General features: G+C 34.3%; 1 protein-coding gene across 4 annotated transcripts in view; it reads right to left on the reverse strand.

The window, feature by feature from the left end:
* LOC110812759 (DNA topoisomerase 4 subunit B (DUF810)) overlaps window positions 1-16,841 on the reverse strand; it is a 104,138-nt gene that overhangs the window by 10,741 nt on the left and 76,556 nt on the right. For all 4 annotated transcript variants that reach the window (XM_088217735.1, XM_088217733.1, XM_088217732.1 and 1 more), the window contains 3 exons: window positions 10,554-10,660; window positions 10,345-10,422; window positions 10,169-10,264 (listed from right to left, as the gene is read on the reverse strand). In XM_088217735.1, the coding sequence (XP_088073861.1) occupies window positions 10,169-10,264; window positions 10,345-10,422; window positions 10,554-10,660 (281 nt within the window). The remainder of the gene's footprint in view (window positions 1-10,168; window positions 10,265-10,344; window positions 10,423-10,553; window positions 10,661-16,841) is intronic.

Consider the following 16,841-nt stretch of genomic DNA (forward strand, 5'->3'; position numbering starts at 1 on the left):
ATTGTGAATTAATTGTCACAAAACACTTTTATAGGCTCTGAAGAGGAAATTCTCAGTTCTCCCAATACTCTTTGTGGTTATATTTCTTTGCAGATACCATGTTTTAAAGCTCCAAACTTAGCTTGAACACTACCTTCTTGATACCACTAACTGCTCTTTACTTCTTTAAATAACTAGATTTTCTCATACATATATATAATATTAAGAAGTGGATCTTCTATCAATTTACAACCAACCTAGTTTGCATCAGTATATATTTTAGTTTCTTAGTTTCTGTTTTTTTTTCCTGAAAAATAGGCCTTATCTATCTGTCATTTTTAGATATCCGAGAATCTGAAATACTGCCTCCATGAGTTCTTCAGTTGGATTATTCATGAATTGACTTACTACGTTGACCACAAAACTAATAATTGCTTTGGTATGTGAGAGATAACTCAATTTACCCACTAAATGTTGGCTTGAGCACTATCAATTTTACTTCTTAGTTTAATGTTGGGATCTATGGGTGTGTATGCAGGCTTGCACCCAAGTATTATACTCTCTTTTAAAAGATCCAACATATATTTTTGCTATGAAACTGATACTTCTTTCTTTCATCTAGCAATTTCTATTCCCAAAAAATATTTGAGATCTTTTAGGTTTTTAAACTCGAATTCTTTAGGTAAAATCTCTTTTAATATGAGTATCTTCTTTGTGTCATACTTCGTAATTATTATACCATCTAGATATACAATGAAGATAGCCATTTTTCCTGAAGGATCATACTTGACAAACATAATATGATCTATTTAACATTAGTTATATCCAAATCTTTTTATTGTCTTAGTGAATTTTTGGAACCATACTCTTGGATATTATTTGAGTCCATATAGAGACTTTTTGAGTTTCAGACATTTCTGTTAGTGACTTGACTTTTAAAGCCTAATGATATATCTATATGGACTTCTTCATCCACTTCTCCATTAAAAAAAACATTTTTCACTATCTAGTTAAAATAGTGGCCAATCCCAGATTGGTAGTTAGAGACATTAGTATTCAAACTGTATTAAGCTTTGCGACTAGTGCAAATGTCTTCTGATAATTAATTTCATAAGATTATAAAATCTTTGTCTACTAATTGAGTTTTGAACCTGTTGATACCACTATTAGCATTGTGCTTGATTCTAAACACCCATTTATAGCCAACTAGGTGTTTTTCAGGTGATAATTATGCTATTTCCCAAATCTCATTCTTTTCTAATGCTTGGATTAGTTTCATGATTGCAGTTTTCCATTTGATTACTTTTAATGCTTCATGTTTCGTCCTTGGTATCTATATTTCATCAATATTGCTAATAAATACCTAATGAGTTGATGAAAGACCTTTGTATGAAACAAAATTGTGAATTGGATGATCAATGTATGCTCTTCTTTGTTTTCTTGAACAATAGATTTATCATCATACATATTATCAAGGGAGAGATCTGAACTTGGATTATCTTAAGTACTCAGTGATGTTGGATCTTGATCCGGATTGGATTCATGGCTCTGATAAGGTGGTTGTGGTTCTTTCTCTTCTTGGTTCTTATTCCCCTTGGTATAAACCTGAAGTTAAGATTTTTCATTATGGTGAATAGGTTCATATATAGATGTCTCATCTCGATTTATATGTTTTGGAGATTGAATAGGTTTAGTTGGAGGAGGATGAAGATATTTAGTGGTAGAGTCCTAAAAATTGAGATTCTTGTGCATTCTTCTCTCCCTAAATAACAATTTTGTAGTATGATTGATTTTCAAGAAATATGGCATCTATGAAGTTGTAGAACTTTTGGGTGATTGGTGAATAACACTTATACTCATTTTGATTTAATGAATACCTAACAAAGATGCGTTTTATTAATTTAGGATCTAGTTTGCTTCTATGATAGTTGTGTATGTGCAAATATTTCAAAAAAAAGATAGTTGTATATGTGCACAAAAACTGAACAACCAAAGACCTTGATAGGTAGAGTAGATAGAAGTCAACTGGTAGAAAAAAGATTGGAGTATAACTTGGTGGAATGTTTGAAATACAAAAACCCGAGAAAACATTCTATTAATAGAGTAAGTTGCAATTAGAACAACTTCTCCCCACAAAAATTTTGGAACTTAAGTTGTGAACATGAGAGACCGGACAACTTCAAAAATTCTTCTTTTCGGCTATTCCATTTTGTTGAGGGGTATCAACACATGAACTTTGATGAACAATCTCCTCTTTTTCAGAAATACATACTTAATTCTTTTCCAAAGAATTCTTTTGCGTTGGACTATTTTGAGACTCAAACATACTGCATTATGGAATTGTCTCCTAAAATATCCATTATCCTAGACGAGAAAGAGCTTAGAGTACCCCTTAGCATAGCCAATCATCCTCCTCGAATCCAGATCCTAAAATTCATAAATGTAGATCCTAGATCCTAAAATTCTTCTCTCCCTAAATAACAATTTTGTAGTATGATTGATTTTCAAGAAATATGACATCTATGAAGTTGTAGAACTTTTGGGTGATTGGTGAATAACACTTATACTCATTTTGATTTAGTGAATACCTAACAAAGATGCGTTTTATTAATTTAGGATCTAGTTTGCTTACCTAACAAAGATGCGTTTTATTAATTTAGGATCTAGTTTGCTTCTATGATAGTTGTGTATGTGCAAATATTTCAAAAAAAAGATAGTTGTATATGTGCACAAAAACTGAACAACCAAAGACCTTGATAGGTAGAGTAGATAGAAGTCAACTGGTAGAAAAAAGATTGGAGTATAACTTGGTGGAATGTTTGAAATACAAAAACCCGAGAAAACATTCTATTAATAGAGTAAGTTGCAATTAGAACAACTTCTCCCCACAAAAATTTTGGAACTTAAGTTGTGAACATGAGAGACCGGACAACTTCAAAAATTCTTCTTTTCGGCTATTCCATTTTGTTGAGGGGTATCAACACATGAACTTTGATGAACAATCTCCTCTTTTTCAGAAATACATACTTAATTCTTTTCCAAAGAATTCTTTTGCGTTGGACTATTTTGAGACTCAAACATACTGCATTATGGAATTGTCTCCTAAAATATCCATTATCCTAGACGAGAAAGAGCTTAGAGTACCCCTTAGCATAGCCAATCATCCTCCTCGAATCCAGATCCTAAAATTCATAAATGTAGATCCTAGATCCTAAAATTCTTCTCTCCCTAAATAACAATTTTGTAGTATGATTGATTTTCAAGAAATATGACATCTATGAAGTTGTAGAACTTTTGGGTGATTGGTGAATAACACTTATACTCATTTTGATTTAGTGAATACCTAACAAAGATGCGTTTTATTAATTTAGGATCTAGTTTGCTTACCTAACAAAGATGCGTTTTATTAATTTAGGATCTAGTTTGCTTCTATGATAGTTGTGTATGTGCAAATATTTCAAAAAAAAGATAGTTGTATATGTGCACAAAAACTGAACAACCAAAGACCTTGATAGGTAGAGTAGATAGAAGTCAACTGGTAGAAAAAAGATTGGAGTATAACTTGGTGGAATGTTTGAAATACAAAAACCCGAGAAAACATTCTATTAATAGAGTAAGTTGCAATTAGAACAACTTCTCCCCACAAAAATTTTGGAACTTAAGTTGTGAACATGAGAGACCGGACAACTTCAAAAATTCTTCTTTTCGGCTATTCCATTTTGTTGAGGGGTATCAACACATGAACTTTGATGAACAATCTCCTCTTTTTCAGAAATACATACTTAATTCTTTTCCAAAGAATTCTTTTGCGTTGGACTATTTTGAGACTCAAACATACTGCATTATGGAATTGTCTCCTAAAATATCCATTATCCTAGACGAGAAAGAGCTTAGAGTACCCCTTAGCATAGCCAATCATCCTCCTCGAATCCAGATCCTAAAATTCATAAATGTAGATCCTAGATCCTAAAATTCTTCTCTCCCTAAATAACAATTTTGTAGTATGATTGATTTTCAAGAAATATGACATCTATGAAGTTGTAGAACTTTTGGGTGATTGGTGAATAACACTTATACTCATTTTGATTTAGTGAATACCTAACAAAGATGCGTTTTATTAATTTAGGATCTAGTTTGCTTACCTAACAAAGATGCGTTTTATTAATTTAGGATCTAGTTTGCTTCTATGATAGTTGTGTATGTGCAAATATTTCAAAAAAAAGATAGTTGTATATGTGCACAAAAACTGAACAACCAAAGACCTTGATAGGTAGAGTAGATAGAAGTCAACTGGTAGAAAAAAGATTGGAGTATAACTTGGTGGAGTGTTTGAAACACAAAAACCCGAGAAAACATTCTATTAATAGAGTAAGTTGCAATTAGAACAACTTCTCCCCACAAAAATTTTGGAACTTAAGTTGTGAACATGAGAGACCGGACAACTTCAAAAATTCTTCTTTTCGGCTATTCCATTTTGTTGAGGGGTATCAACACATGAACTTTGATGAACAATCTCCTCTTTTTCAGAAATACATACTTAATTCTTTTCCAAAGAATTCTTTTGCGTTGGACTATTTTGAGACTCAAACATACTGCATTATGGAATTGTCTCCTAAAATATCCATTATCCTAGACGAGAAAGAGCTTAGAGTACCCCTTAGCATAGCCAATCATCCTCCTCGAATCCAGATCCTAAAATTCATAAATGTAGATCCTAGATCCTAAAATTCTTCTCTCCCTACATAACAATTTTGTAGTATGATTGATTTTCAAGAAATATGGCATCTATGAAGTTGTAGAACTTTTGGGTGATTGGTGAATAACACTTATACTCATTTTGATTTAGTGAATACCTAACAAAGATGCGTTTTATTAATTTAGGATCTAGTTTGCTTCTATGATAGTTGTGTATGTGCAAATATTTCAAAAAAAAGATAGTTGTATATGTGCACAAGAACTGAACAACCAAAGACCTTGATAGGTAGAGTAGATAGAAGTCAACTGGTAGAAAAAAGATTGGAGTATAACTTGGTGGAGTGTTTGAAACACAAAAACCCGAGAAAACATTCTATTAATAGAGTAAGTTGCAATTAGAACAACTTCTCCCCACAAAAATTTTGGAACTTAAGTTGTGAACATGAGAGACCGGACAACTTCAAAAATTCTTCTTTTCGGCTATTCCATTTTGTTGAGGGGTATCAACACATGAACTTTGATGAACAATCTCCTCTTTTTCAGAAATACATACTTAATTCTTTTCCAAAGAATTCTTTTGCGTTGGACTATTTTGAGACTCAAACATACTGCATTATGGAATTGTCTCCTAAAATATCCATTATCCTAGACGAGAAAGAGCTTAGAGTACCCCTTAGCATAGCCAATCATCCTCCTCGAATCCAGATCCTAAAATTCATAAATGTAGATCCTAGATCCTAAAATTCTTCTCTCCCTACATAACAATTTTGTAGTATGATTGATTTTCAAGAAATATGGCATCTATGAAGTTGTAGAACTTTTGGGTGATTGGTGAATAACACTTATACTCATTTTGATTTAGTGAATACCTAACAAAGATGCGTTTTATTAATTTAGGATCTAGTTTGCTTCTATGATAGTTGTGTATGTGCAAATATTTCAAAAAAAAGATAGTTGTATATGTGCACAAAAACTGAACAACCAAAGACCTTGATAAGTAGAGTAGATAGAAGTCAACTGGTAGAAAAAAGATTGGAGTATAACTTGGTGGAGTGTTTGAAACACAAAAACGAACGACCTAGATGCATTCTCTCTTTAGACTTGATTAGACAGACGAGATTGATCGCAATGGATGACCTAGATTCGTCCACGCTATCGGACTAAACGAAAAATCATCGAACGGTCATCCCCGTTCCACGTCGACTCGAACGAGCGGCTTAAATCGAATGGAGAGGAGTATTTAAACTCCTCTTTGCAGGGAACAAAAACCCTAACCGAAACCCAGTCGGAAAAGAAGAAGAAGGCGCTCGGAGGAAAGACCAGTTGCCGAAGGGACGCCGCTGCCGCCACACTGGAGTCACCGCCGACCGCCAAAAAAGGTAAAATTTTTCTCTTCCTGCTCGGAATTCAATCTCGAATCTCCATTTGACCATATCAGAGCAAAAAGGTCGATGGGTGAACTGAAAACAGTGGGCAAAGCTCGGCCGAGCTGCCGTGGTCAAAACCTAAAACCCTCTCCGATGACCCCCTTCCCGTTTCCAGTTTCGCGTGATTTTTTGACCACCGTGTTCACCGTTTTTTCTGCTACAAGTTAGCCGAATGAGAACTTCAGTCGCGAAAGAGGACCGGCGGAGCCGCCGCACCCGGAGACTTTATACCGGTAGGGTTTCGGTTTTTTGCCTTTTTTGGCTAACCGAGCCTCCTAACTTATATTTTCGTAGGTTTACGTTTAAAACCGGCCAAAACCGGCCGGGTGAAGGTGAACTGCCGCTATGGGCGGCGGAGCCGACGTTGGAGCACGGCGGTGGCAGTGTGCCAAAACCCTAAAATTGGTCGAAGAAGTCTTTTAACGCCAATTTTGGCCTTTTGGGGTATTTTTAGAATATGTGACGGGTATTTTAATTTTCGCAAGAAAAATTCAGGAAATGTGAGAACTGCCATAAGGCGAGGTAGAAAATACAGTATTTCGGACAACGATCCGAAGTAACAATCCTTCACCTTTTTACCTGTTATGGTAAAGTACAATCAGATATTTAGTTTATCTAACTGCATAGCTCCAATTGTTGATTCGTTTGCAATAAGTATCTCAATTATGTTGTCTTGATTTACGTACCGTTTCTTCGCATAACTTATTGTTTATTGGTAAATATGAGATGTTAATATATAATTGGGAATTGGTTGATAATGTGAATTTATGTATGAAAGCTTACTGAGTATCCTGAAGAAGGGTGGATGGACTTGATGCATATAAAAAATCCTATTGTAAATGTTATTTCAGTCGGACGGGACTGGAAAGTTCCACACCCGAAAGAGTTTGGGAGATATTATTCATGCTCATACCGGACGGGGTATCGAGACGATAGTATGTTTGGCGCTCATTATCAGACGGGGTATCGAGATGGCCGATTGATTAACAAATTTGGATATTAGATTCACGCGTATGAAGGACATTTCTATGGACCGCCAGAGGTACCAGCAAGCAGGTAAAAAGGAAATTTGTTGTTTCTCCTCACTTGTATGTGAAATCATGATGTTATTTAAGTTATTGTACTTATAAATCGATTTTGAAAATTCGTAACGGTAAGTATGGAAAAAATAGTTTTATATTAAATGAATTTATTTAAAAAATCAAATGACTCTATTAGTTGTTTTATAATTTTTGCCAACTTTCGGTTTTCCGTATAAGTGATTTATGTAATATTCTTAATGGGGTAATGTAACTCACCCCCCTATTTAATTATTTCATATCAAGGAAACCAAAATTCAGATCCTGAATATCAAGAGAGTTGCAAGTAAAGGTTACCTTCTGGACTCCATCAAAGTTGCTAATGGAGATTAACCCCATAAGATTTTAGCTTTATTTCTGTTTTTGTTATTTAAACTCTTTTTAGAGACATTTTCGTAGTGCTATTGGACATTCCAAATTATTGTATAAGAAATATAAACCCTAATTATTATTTGCTTCTGCTATTTTAATATATATTCATTTTCTTAAGATTTCGGTCTTTTACATAATTTACAACATCGGAATATATAGGAGAAAATTAGAGAGAGGTTTAGCATGAAATTATATACAAATAAGTCCTACAAAAGGAAAAGATCTTCTAATTATGGAAGTCGATTATGAATTTTCTTTATAAGAAGATTTCCCTAAATATACTAATATGTATAAGAATTGGACTTCTACAAGAAATCGAATTCCTACTAACAATGTTTTTGATGTTTCTATTTTCATAAAAGAAAATTAACAGAATGCATCTACTTTTTGAAATTGGGAAACAATTTAGAAAAATAAGAAACTAGAAAGTGTCGAGAACAACTTGTTCATCAGTTTTATAAAGTCCACTAACTGTAATGATAGTATATTAAAAGTTTGTTTTCCATTTTATTTTCCATGCTATAAAAGAAGAACAATTGAAATATCTGCTAAACTATTAATATTTTTAGATGCTAAACTATTAATATTTTTAATTTACTTACGAGATCTATCATTATCAAACTAACATAATTCGTACAGAAAATAAACTTTAATATAATATGTGTAACAGTAATTAACAAGAAAAATGTAGAGGACAAAAATAGATAATGTCAAAAAATAACATGAGAGTATGTTGAGAAAAAGAAAGAGAATCCTTGTACAATAAGGATCATTTTGATGGTCGGTCACGTCAAAACTCGAAGTTCAATTTTCACCTATATGTAAAATCCTTGATTTGATTTAATTTCATTTGCTATGAATCTTCTCTTTATAAAAACCATATATACTCGTGTATATCATTCTTAATATATAAGAAATTCAATTTCTCTTTAAATTCCTAATCTTCTATATAATTATAATTATTTATTGTCCTACCTAATCTCTTGAGTACCAAACACAGGAGAAATCTATTTGTTGAATACTATATTTTATTATTTAATTATTTTACCTTATTATTTAGTATTATGTAATTAGAACTGTACGAGAATAATTATCTTACATATTTAGAATTCCAGTAGAATAAAAACTTCTCTATATGTAGGTTAAAATGTGAGAAATAAAATGTAACAACATAAAAGGTGAGAAATAAAATTATTATTTTTTCTCCAAAATCAATATGATATCAGAACCAAATCAAGCTATTTTAAGGTTCTGATTTCAGAGTTTTCTTAAAACCCTAAAATAGCACAATAGAGATGGTTGGTACCCATTTATCCAGATCTACATACATCACCACCCTAAAAAGCCAAATATGAGAAAGAGAGAGCCAAAGAAAAACAGATTTGGTATTTTTCCTTCCATCTCGATCACCATCTGAAAATAGAGGCAACGGCAGCGACAGCCTCCCAGAAGATGATGCATCTCCGGCGCGACCAAATTCATGAGTCGAGACAGAGGAAGACGAGCTGTACTAGCAAAAACAGATCGGTGCATGCGCCAGCCTCGTCCGAAGGAAAAAGACGAATTGCGTAATTTGCCGGTGCAGCAATGTCGGCTGTGTGCTATTTCTAATTGGATCTGCGTGAGGGCGGCTGGAGAGAGGCCAGACGAAGTCATTTGTGTGTGAAACTAGAGCCAAAGAGAGAGAATGCACGCTAGAGAAGACCTAGCCGTGGTGGGCTGCTTCGCACGAAGGCAGAATCAGCGCGTTTTCGACACGATTTCATCAGATTCTGTTGAATTTGAGCCGGCACAAGCTTCTTTGTTGATTCTTGGTGGCTTGTGGTGTTTCCGGTAGCGGTGCATCGTGGACCGGCGATAGGGTGTCTGACGGCGCGTGGCAGCACGTGAGAGCTTGTATGGTACTCCGGTGGAGACCGAACCGTCTTAAAGCCGAGCCTAAGCTGTTTTGAGCCAAACCGAACCGTTTTGAGTTAGGCTGAACCGTTTTGAGTCAGGCTGAACCGTTTTGAGTCGAGCTTAGTCGAATTGCTGCCTAACAAATCTAGTTCTAGTTTGCAACATCTTTTGGAGCATCATTTGGTATTGATTAGAAGGATGACTCTTTATAACTTGATCTGTAAATTGGACATGTGTGATATTCTTGTACCAACTTGAGAGGGATGTTGACTATCATATTTTATTATTTAATTATTTTAATTTATTATTTGCTATTATATAATTAGAATTCTAATAAAATAAAAATTTCATTATCTATACATTAAAAATTCTATAAATACCATAAGTGAGGGTGAGAAATAAAATTACTATTTTTTCTCTACAATCAACACTTATAGAATCCCATGTTCTTGTATAGTTCTACGTTATCTCATACCATTTATTGAGTAAATTACAAAAATCATGGACATTGCATGCAAGTACAACTCCTATGATTCCGTTGATAAAACTCACTTCTGTTGGCATATGATGTGAAAGTCAAAATCAAGGTTGAAGTAGGAAATTTTATGTCATCAAGTTACATATTCTTTAACCAAACAAAGAAGACCATATTATGAAATGCCTAATTATTTATTCTTTTCATTAAATTGTTTCTAAGATAAGACACAACAGACCTACCTTTAAGATATTTAGATCATCTTCCATCATCATGATATCTGAATCAGAAAATGCTCTGGAAGGTCCTCCATCAAGCAATACCCCCACATAGGCATGCTGAAGCCACAAATGCACACAACTAAATTAGCCAGCAATGACAGGCCTCAACCAAAGACATAGCAAGGACAAGAGAATACCAGTACAGATCGAAAAATGCTTAAAACCACAAGATCTCTAACAGTGTCATCTATCAAACCACATATATGATTGAGAACCTGCATTAAACTTGTCAGGTTATAAAAATTTCTTGATCATACACAAACTCGTTAATATAAATATGCAAGCAGTGTCAACATGTGCGGGGAGAGAGAGAGAGAGAGAGAGCTTATATGGTTAATTATCTTACGGTATCTATGTATGGAAGAAAACTCTCCAAGCGAGCACCTTCAACATCACCACGATACAATTGCAGCAGGAACATGTCTCTCAGGTCCCAAAAAACAGCTCTTACTCCTATAAGTCATATTTCATGAAAGGAAATTAAGTTTACAATAAGGATGCAAATTGAGATAAGTTTCTGGGGGATAGAAAAAGAAATATTATTGATAAGGGCAGAAGAAATAAAAATTATGGGAGGATTAGATATCTTCAGAAAAAGAAAAAAAAATAGAAACTGAGAATGACTATGTAATCTTGTGAAATAATAGCTAACAAATCTCCATCCATGCAACATCAACAAAGAAAGATCTCTAAAAATATATTGTTCCTGAGTCCACAAAGATGCCAAAAAAGACTCTTATCCTAGAAAACCAAAAAAGGGAAGCATAATCCTTGTTGCTGGTAATATTGATTGGTAATGCTAGAGAGCAAATCTAAAAAGTTATTGGCTCATGATCTGGATTAGTAGCGTTGATTCACATGTGTACTTTTATACTTATGAATCAACACATACACTTCGAATTATATAAATCCTTGATTAAACTGCATTGCTGATATTGACCCCAAAAAAGAAATAGAAAGTACAGCTAATCTATGAAGCACAAACCTCTGAATTTTCACAGACATAAAAAAATGTTGCATAGAAACCTTTGTTGGACAAGAAACTACAAGATTGAGATTGTTTGAGAAATGAATAGCCAATTCAGGACAAGAAAACCATAAAAAGAAATAATAGAAAGTAAAAAAGAACAGGGAAAGATACAGAGGCTTGAGAAGTAGAATGAGAATGAAAGAGAGAACCCCAAGGGCCTTGGAAACAAAGAAAGAAGAAAGAGGCCAGTGAAAGAACCAAGTTCTGAAACAATACCAGATCAGGAAAAAATTAAATCCAATATCGACTAAGATATTCTTAAGGTTAAGGCCATTATATAGGTATCTAAAAAATTACTATTAGATAGGAAACAATCACAACCAAATAGTTAAAGTTTAAAGTTCCCAAAATGCCAAAAAAAGATGACTATGAGAATCTGCAGCTCCAAAGAAGATTACGCGTACCCCTTGGGGCAGAAGACGATTCGTCCTATGAGCTTGGAGCAAATAATTAGTATCAAACCTATTTAAAACCACACTCCAAGAAGTGTAACCATAGGGGCAGCAGCCTCCTTCAAGAAACATTCAGTAAAGGCATCATTTTGCATAGTATGTGATGTGAGTATGGATCATCTTGGGCCACTTGGAAGAGACATCATCATGCCAAGTGGGCTCATAACAGGGAGCCAGACCCAAGGATTACAACAAGCTTTCCAACTCTTCATCCAAGCTTGGATTAATGAGGAAGATAGGTTTGGATCTACTAAAGAAGCCCAAAGAAATAAGCTTCCCAACTAATTAATCCAAGAGTATAATGATCTTATCAACCTGCTTCAAGCACATGATGGAAAAAGATAAGAAAAGGAAGCAATCGGCCAAGAAAAGAGGGAAAACCATATTTACCATAATTAGAAATTTCGACTTTAATTTTAATTAATTTCTTAAATAATTACACCTAATTAGGAATTTAAACTTTATTTTTAATTAATTTTTTATGTAATCACAATTTTAATTAGAAGATTTTTATTACCTTTTTATTCACATGGCTTATCCTATAAATAGGGCATCGAGTTTTCATTGTAAGCATTCAAGATTAAAATCAATAATATTGTGAGTTTTATTCAAGAGAGGTGTTTTCATCATTTTTGTTGAGTAAGGAGTGAATCTACTAATCAAGATAATTTCTTTTGGCATTTTTTCATTCTTCTTTTAATTTTTTGTTTCCCAGTAATCTTAATTACTATAATTCTTGATAGAAGGTTAAGTAGGGGAAAGTTTTCATATGATCAAATTTCTTTGGTGTCTTGAATGAAATTATGTGAGTTTCAGATCATGTTGATTGATCTTGCGTTCCGCATCATTTGGTATCAGAGTTTTGGCTCAATCTAAACCTACTATCTTTTACTTTTGTACTTTTAAATTCTTGCACCATTTATTTATTTATTTTTTAGTTCATCTATTAAAAAAATGGATTATCTTATACGTCGATCCAAGCAAAACATAACGTTAATTAATGCTTTCTTGACTTGATAAAATTGTTGTTGAGTACCAATTTTTTTTTTTTAAATCTACTTTTCTTTTAATTTTGATCCAAGCAAAACATAAAGTCAATTGACACTTTCTTGTCTTGATAAAATCGTTGTTGAGTACCAATATTTTTTTTTAATATAATTTTCTTTCAATTTTGTTTCTTGTACACAAAAAAAAAAAAAAAGAAGAGAAAAGAAAAAAAAGGAAAAGAAAAAGAAAAGAAGAGAGAAAAAAAAGGAACCAAATGAAAGAAATCTCATCCGAAGAGTACTTACCTTTTGGTACTCAACCATCCTTCTTTAAAACGGTGCAAGAACCATCTCTTCATAAGGCAAAAACCCTTTTTATTCTACAATTTTTTTTTCTTACAACCACGTGCATTCACACTTATACAGTTCATTAAAGATTACTTTTTTTTTTTCGAACGTAACATACATCGGGAATAAATTAGTAGAAATATCTTTCGAATTTCCTGTTGGGACAATACAGAATCTCTATATCTTTTATAAACCATCAATTTCTTTTTTTACTCTCAGTTTCTTTTATTGTTCTAAGTTTTAGTTCTTTGATACATCTAAGCATTTAAATTACATCTTAGAGCTTAGCTTAATTGATAACACACTACTTCTTCCTCTATATATCACACTCTTACTTTTAGTATTGGTTCAGTATCTGTTCAATAGAACTCTTTACGATGTCTTAAAACAATATTTGAGAATACTTTGATTTAAGAAAATCTATCCGATACTCAACTTGAGGGTGAGAGATAGAAAGGTAAAAGGCAAGAGTGTATGAGAATATTAAAGGGTAAAAGGCAAGTGAGTAAAACACGAGAGAACTAGTGAGAAATCTTTATATGTGATTATTAACTCCTTTGTAGGGAACTTGTTTCTAAAGATGTCAAGTGAACACCAAAGCCCCGCTGACATAAGACTCTTTATGGAAGCTATGCAAGCAGAATTGACACAATTCAGTAAAAAAGTGGATAATCTAAGTGATAACCGAAGTGAGGCAAGGCATGGGACCCCAAACACCAGACGACCTAGGACTCAACACGATGACGATGAGGCCGGGTCTTGTAATGATGAGGAGGAAGATAGGGTGGAGAGAAGAGAAGAAAGGAGGGATAGTAATATTAGCTTCAACAAGATGAGAATACCACTTTTTAAAGGTAGGAATGATGCTGAAGCATACATGGAGTGGGAGAGGAAGATATAACTAGTCTTTGATTGCCATAGCTACCACGAAGAAAAAAAGATCAAACTAGCAGTGGTAGAGTTAACTGACTACACCTTAGTGTGGTTGGATCAACTACCCACTAACGGCGTAATGGAGAGCGATCAATTTCCTCCAGAAGAAACATTAAAGCAATCATGCGAAAAAAGTTCGCACCCTTTTACTACTATAGAGAAATGCATCAAAAGTTACAGTATTTAACTTAGGGGTCTATCTCCGTTAAGAATTACTACAAGGAGATAGAGATGGCTATGATCAGGGCCAATATAAAAAAAAATCCCAAAGCAACCATGGTGAGATTCCTCAGAGGTCTCAACAAAGACATCGCCAACATGGTGGAATCACAACACTATGTAGAGGTGGAGGACATGGTCCACATGACCATGAAGATTGAGAGACAACTAAAGAGTAAAGGTAAGAGAACATTCCATACCACTCCTACCTTAACTCAAGATGGCCAAAGAAAGAGGAAATAAAGGAAGTTGAGGCAAAGAAGGAGAAGGCAGCCACACTCGACTATAAAGGTAAAACATCTATCTCTTCTCAGAAACATAATACTATCAAATGTTTCAGGTGTTTAGGATCCGGACACATTACTTCCCAATGGCCGAATCAGAGGGTGACACTGTTAAGAGACAATGGCAAAATCGATAGCGATTCTGAAATCAATAACATGTCATCACTAGAGGATGAGAATGAGGAGAATGAGTATGCAGCTCAAGGAGAGTCCTTGCTTATAAGGAGAGCCCTCAACATCCAAATAAAGTATGAGAATAATCAGAGAGAGAACATATTCCATACACAGTGTCTTGTGGGTGAAAAAATATGCAACATGATCATCGATGGAGCTAGTTGCACCAACGTAGCCAGCACAACACTTGTTGATAAGTTGGAATTAGCTTGTATGAAGCAATCCAACCCATACTGGCTACAATGGCTGAATGAGTGAGGAGACATTCGAGTAAACAAGCAGGTAATGATAACTTTCACCATAAGAAGGTATCATGATCAAGTTCTTTGTGATGTCGTACTATGCATGCTAGTCACATCTTATTAGGGCGACCATGGCAATATGACCGACGAGTTATTCATGATGGTTTTAAGAATCGCTACGCCTTTAGCTTTAACAAGTGAAATCACACTCTCATCCTGTTAACATCAAAGGAGGTATGTGAAGACCAGTTTAAAATAAAAAAGTCGATGGAAAGAATGACAGCACAAAAAGAAAAAAAAATAAAAGACGCCCAAAAAAAAAAAGAGAAAGCCCAATGAGTGAACAAAAAGAGGCCCAAAAGAAAATAGAAGAGCCACTGAGTGATAAAGAGGCCAGAAATAAAGGTCCACTAAGAGAGCAAAAGGCCCAAAAGAAAAGAGAAGACCCAATGACAGAAGAGCGTATTGTGAGAAACAAAGTCTAGTTGTACTTCAGTATAAGGAGGCTTATTTAAGTTTAACCGACCTTAACCCCTCTTTGCCTAGTGTTTTGTTGTATGTTTTGCAGGAATTCGAAAAAGTATTTCCAAAGGAGATATCAGATGGATTACCACCGATATGAGAGATCCAGCACTAGATCAACTTCCTCCCCTCCCCCCCGGATCGAGCTTCAAAGACATGTAGAGGAGTTGTTGGAGAAAATACATATTCATGAAAGTCTAAGTCCTTGTGCAGTACCAATCTTGTTGGTACCTAAGAAGGATGGGTCTTGGAGGATATGTGTCGATTGTTGTGCCGTAAATAAAATCACGATTAAGTATAGACACCCCATTCCTCGACTCGACGATATGCTCGACAAGTTAAGTGGCGCAAGCATCTTCACCAAGATCGACTTAAAGATTGGCTACCATCAGATCCATATGAATCTCGGAGATGAGTGGAAGACTGTCTTCAAAATGAAATACGGTTTGTATAAGTAGTTGGTTCTACCCTTTGGGTTGACTAACACTCTTAACACCTTCATGTGTTTAATGAATCATATTTTATGGCCATATCTTGGTAAGTTTGTAGTTGTTTACTTTGATGACATTTTAATATATGGAAAATCGTTAGAAGATCATGTTGAGCTAATTAAAAATGTCCAAGAGATATTGCAAAAAGAAAAGTTGTATGCTAACCTCAAAAAGTGCACATTTTATAGTGAAAAACTAATCTTTTTGGCCTTTATTATTAGCACACAGGATATCAAAGTAGATGACGAGAAAGTAAAAGCCATTAAAGATTGGCCTACGCCCAAATTGCAAGTGAGGTGAGGAGTTTCCATGAACTAGTCAGTTTCTACCGACAGTTTGTAAGGGATTTCAGTTTCATAACTACACCTTTAAATGAACTTGTTAAGGACATAATTTGTATGGACAGACAAACAAAAAAATGTTTTTACTCAAAGAAAAGTTGTATATTGCGCCTATTATAGCATTACTAAATTTTGACAAAACGTTTGACCTTGAATGTGATGCCTCAGGTAAGTATGGCGTTTCCACCACCTTTAATGTTGTCGACCTTTCCTTTTTCGATGTAAGTCCATATTCGAAGACGAATTCTCTTAAAGAGGAGGGAGATGATGTGAGCATGTATCATCTTGGGCCACTTGGAAGAAACATCATCAAGCCAAGTAGGCCCATAATAAATAGCTAGACTCAAAGATTACAACAAACTTTCCAATTCTTCATCTAATCTTGGATTAATGAGAAAGATGGGTTTGGATCTACTAAAAAAGTCCAAGAAAATAAGCTACCAACCAATTAATCCAAAGATATAATGGTCTTATCAACTTGCTTCAAGTACATGATGAAAATGGGTAAGAGAAGGAAGCAATCAGCCAAGTAAATGAGGAAGACCATATCTATCATAATTAAGAATTTAGACTTTAATTTTAATTAATTTTTTATGTAATTGCACCTAATTA

The sequence above is a fragment of the Carica papaya genome, chromosome 4, assembly GCF_054855325.1.
Source record: "Carica papaya isolate Zhongbai chromosome 4, ASM5485532v1, whole genome shotgun sequence".
Taxonomy (NCBI): Eukaryota; Viridiplantae; Streptophyta; class Magnoliopsida; order Brassicales; family Caricaceae; genus Carica; species Carica papaya.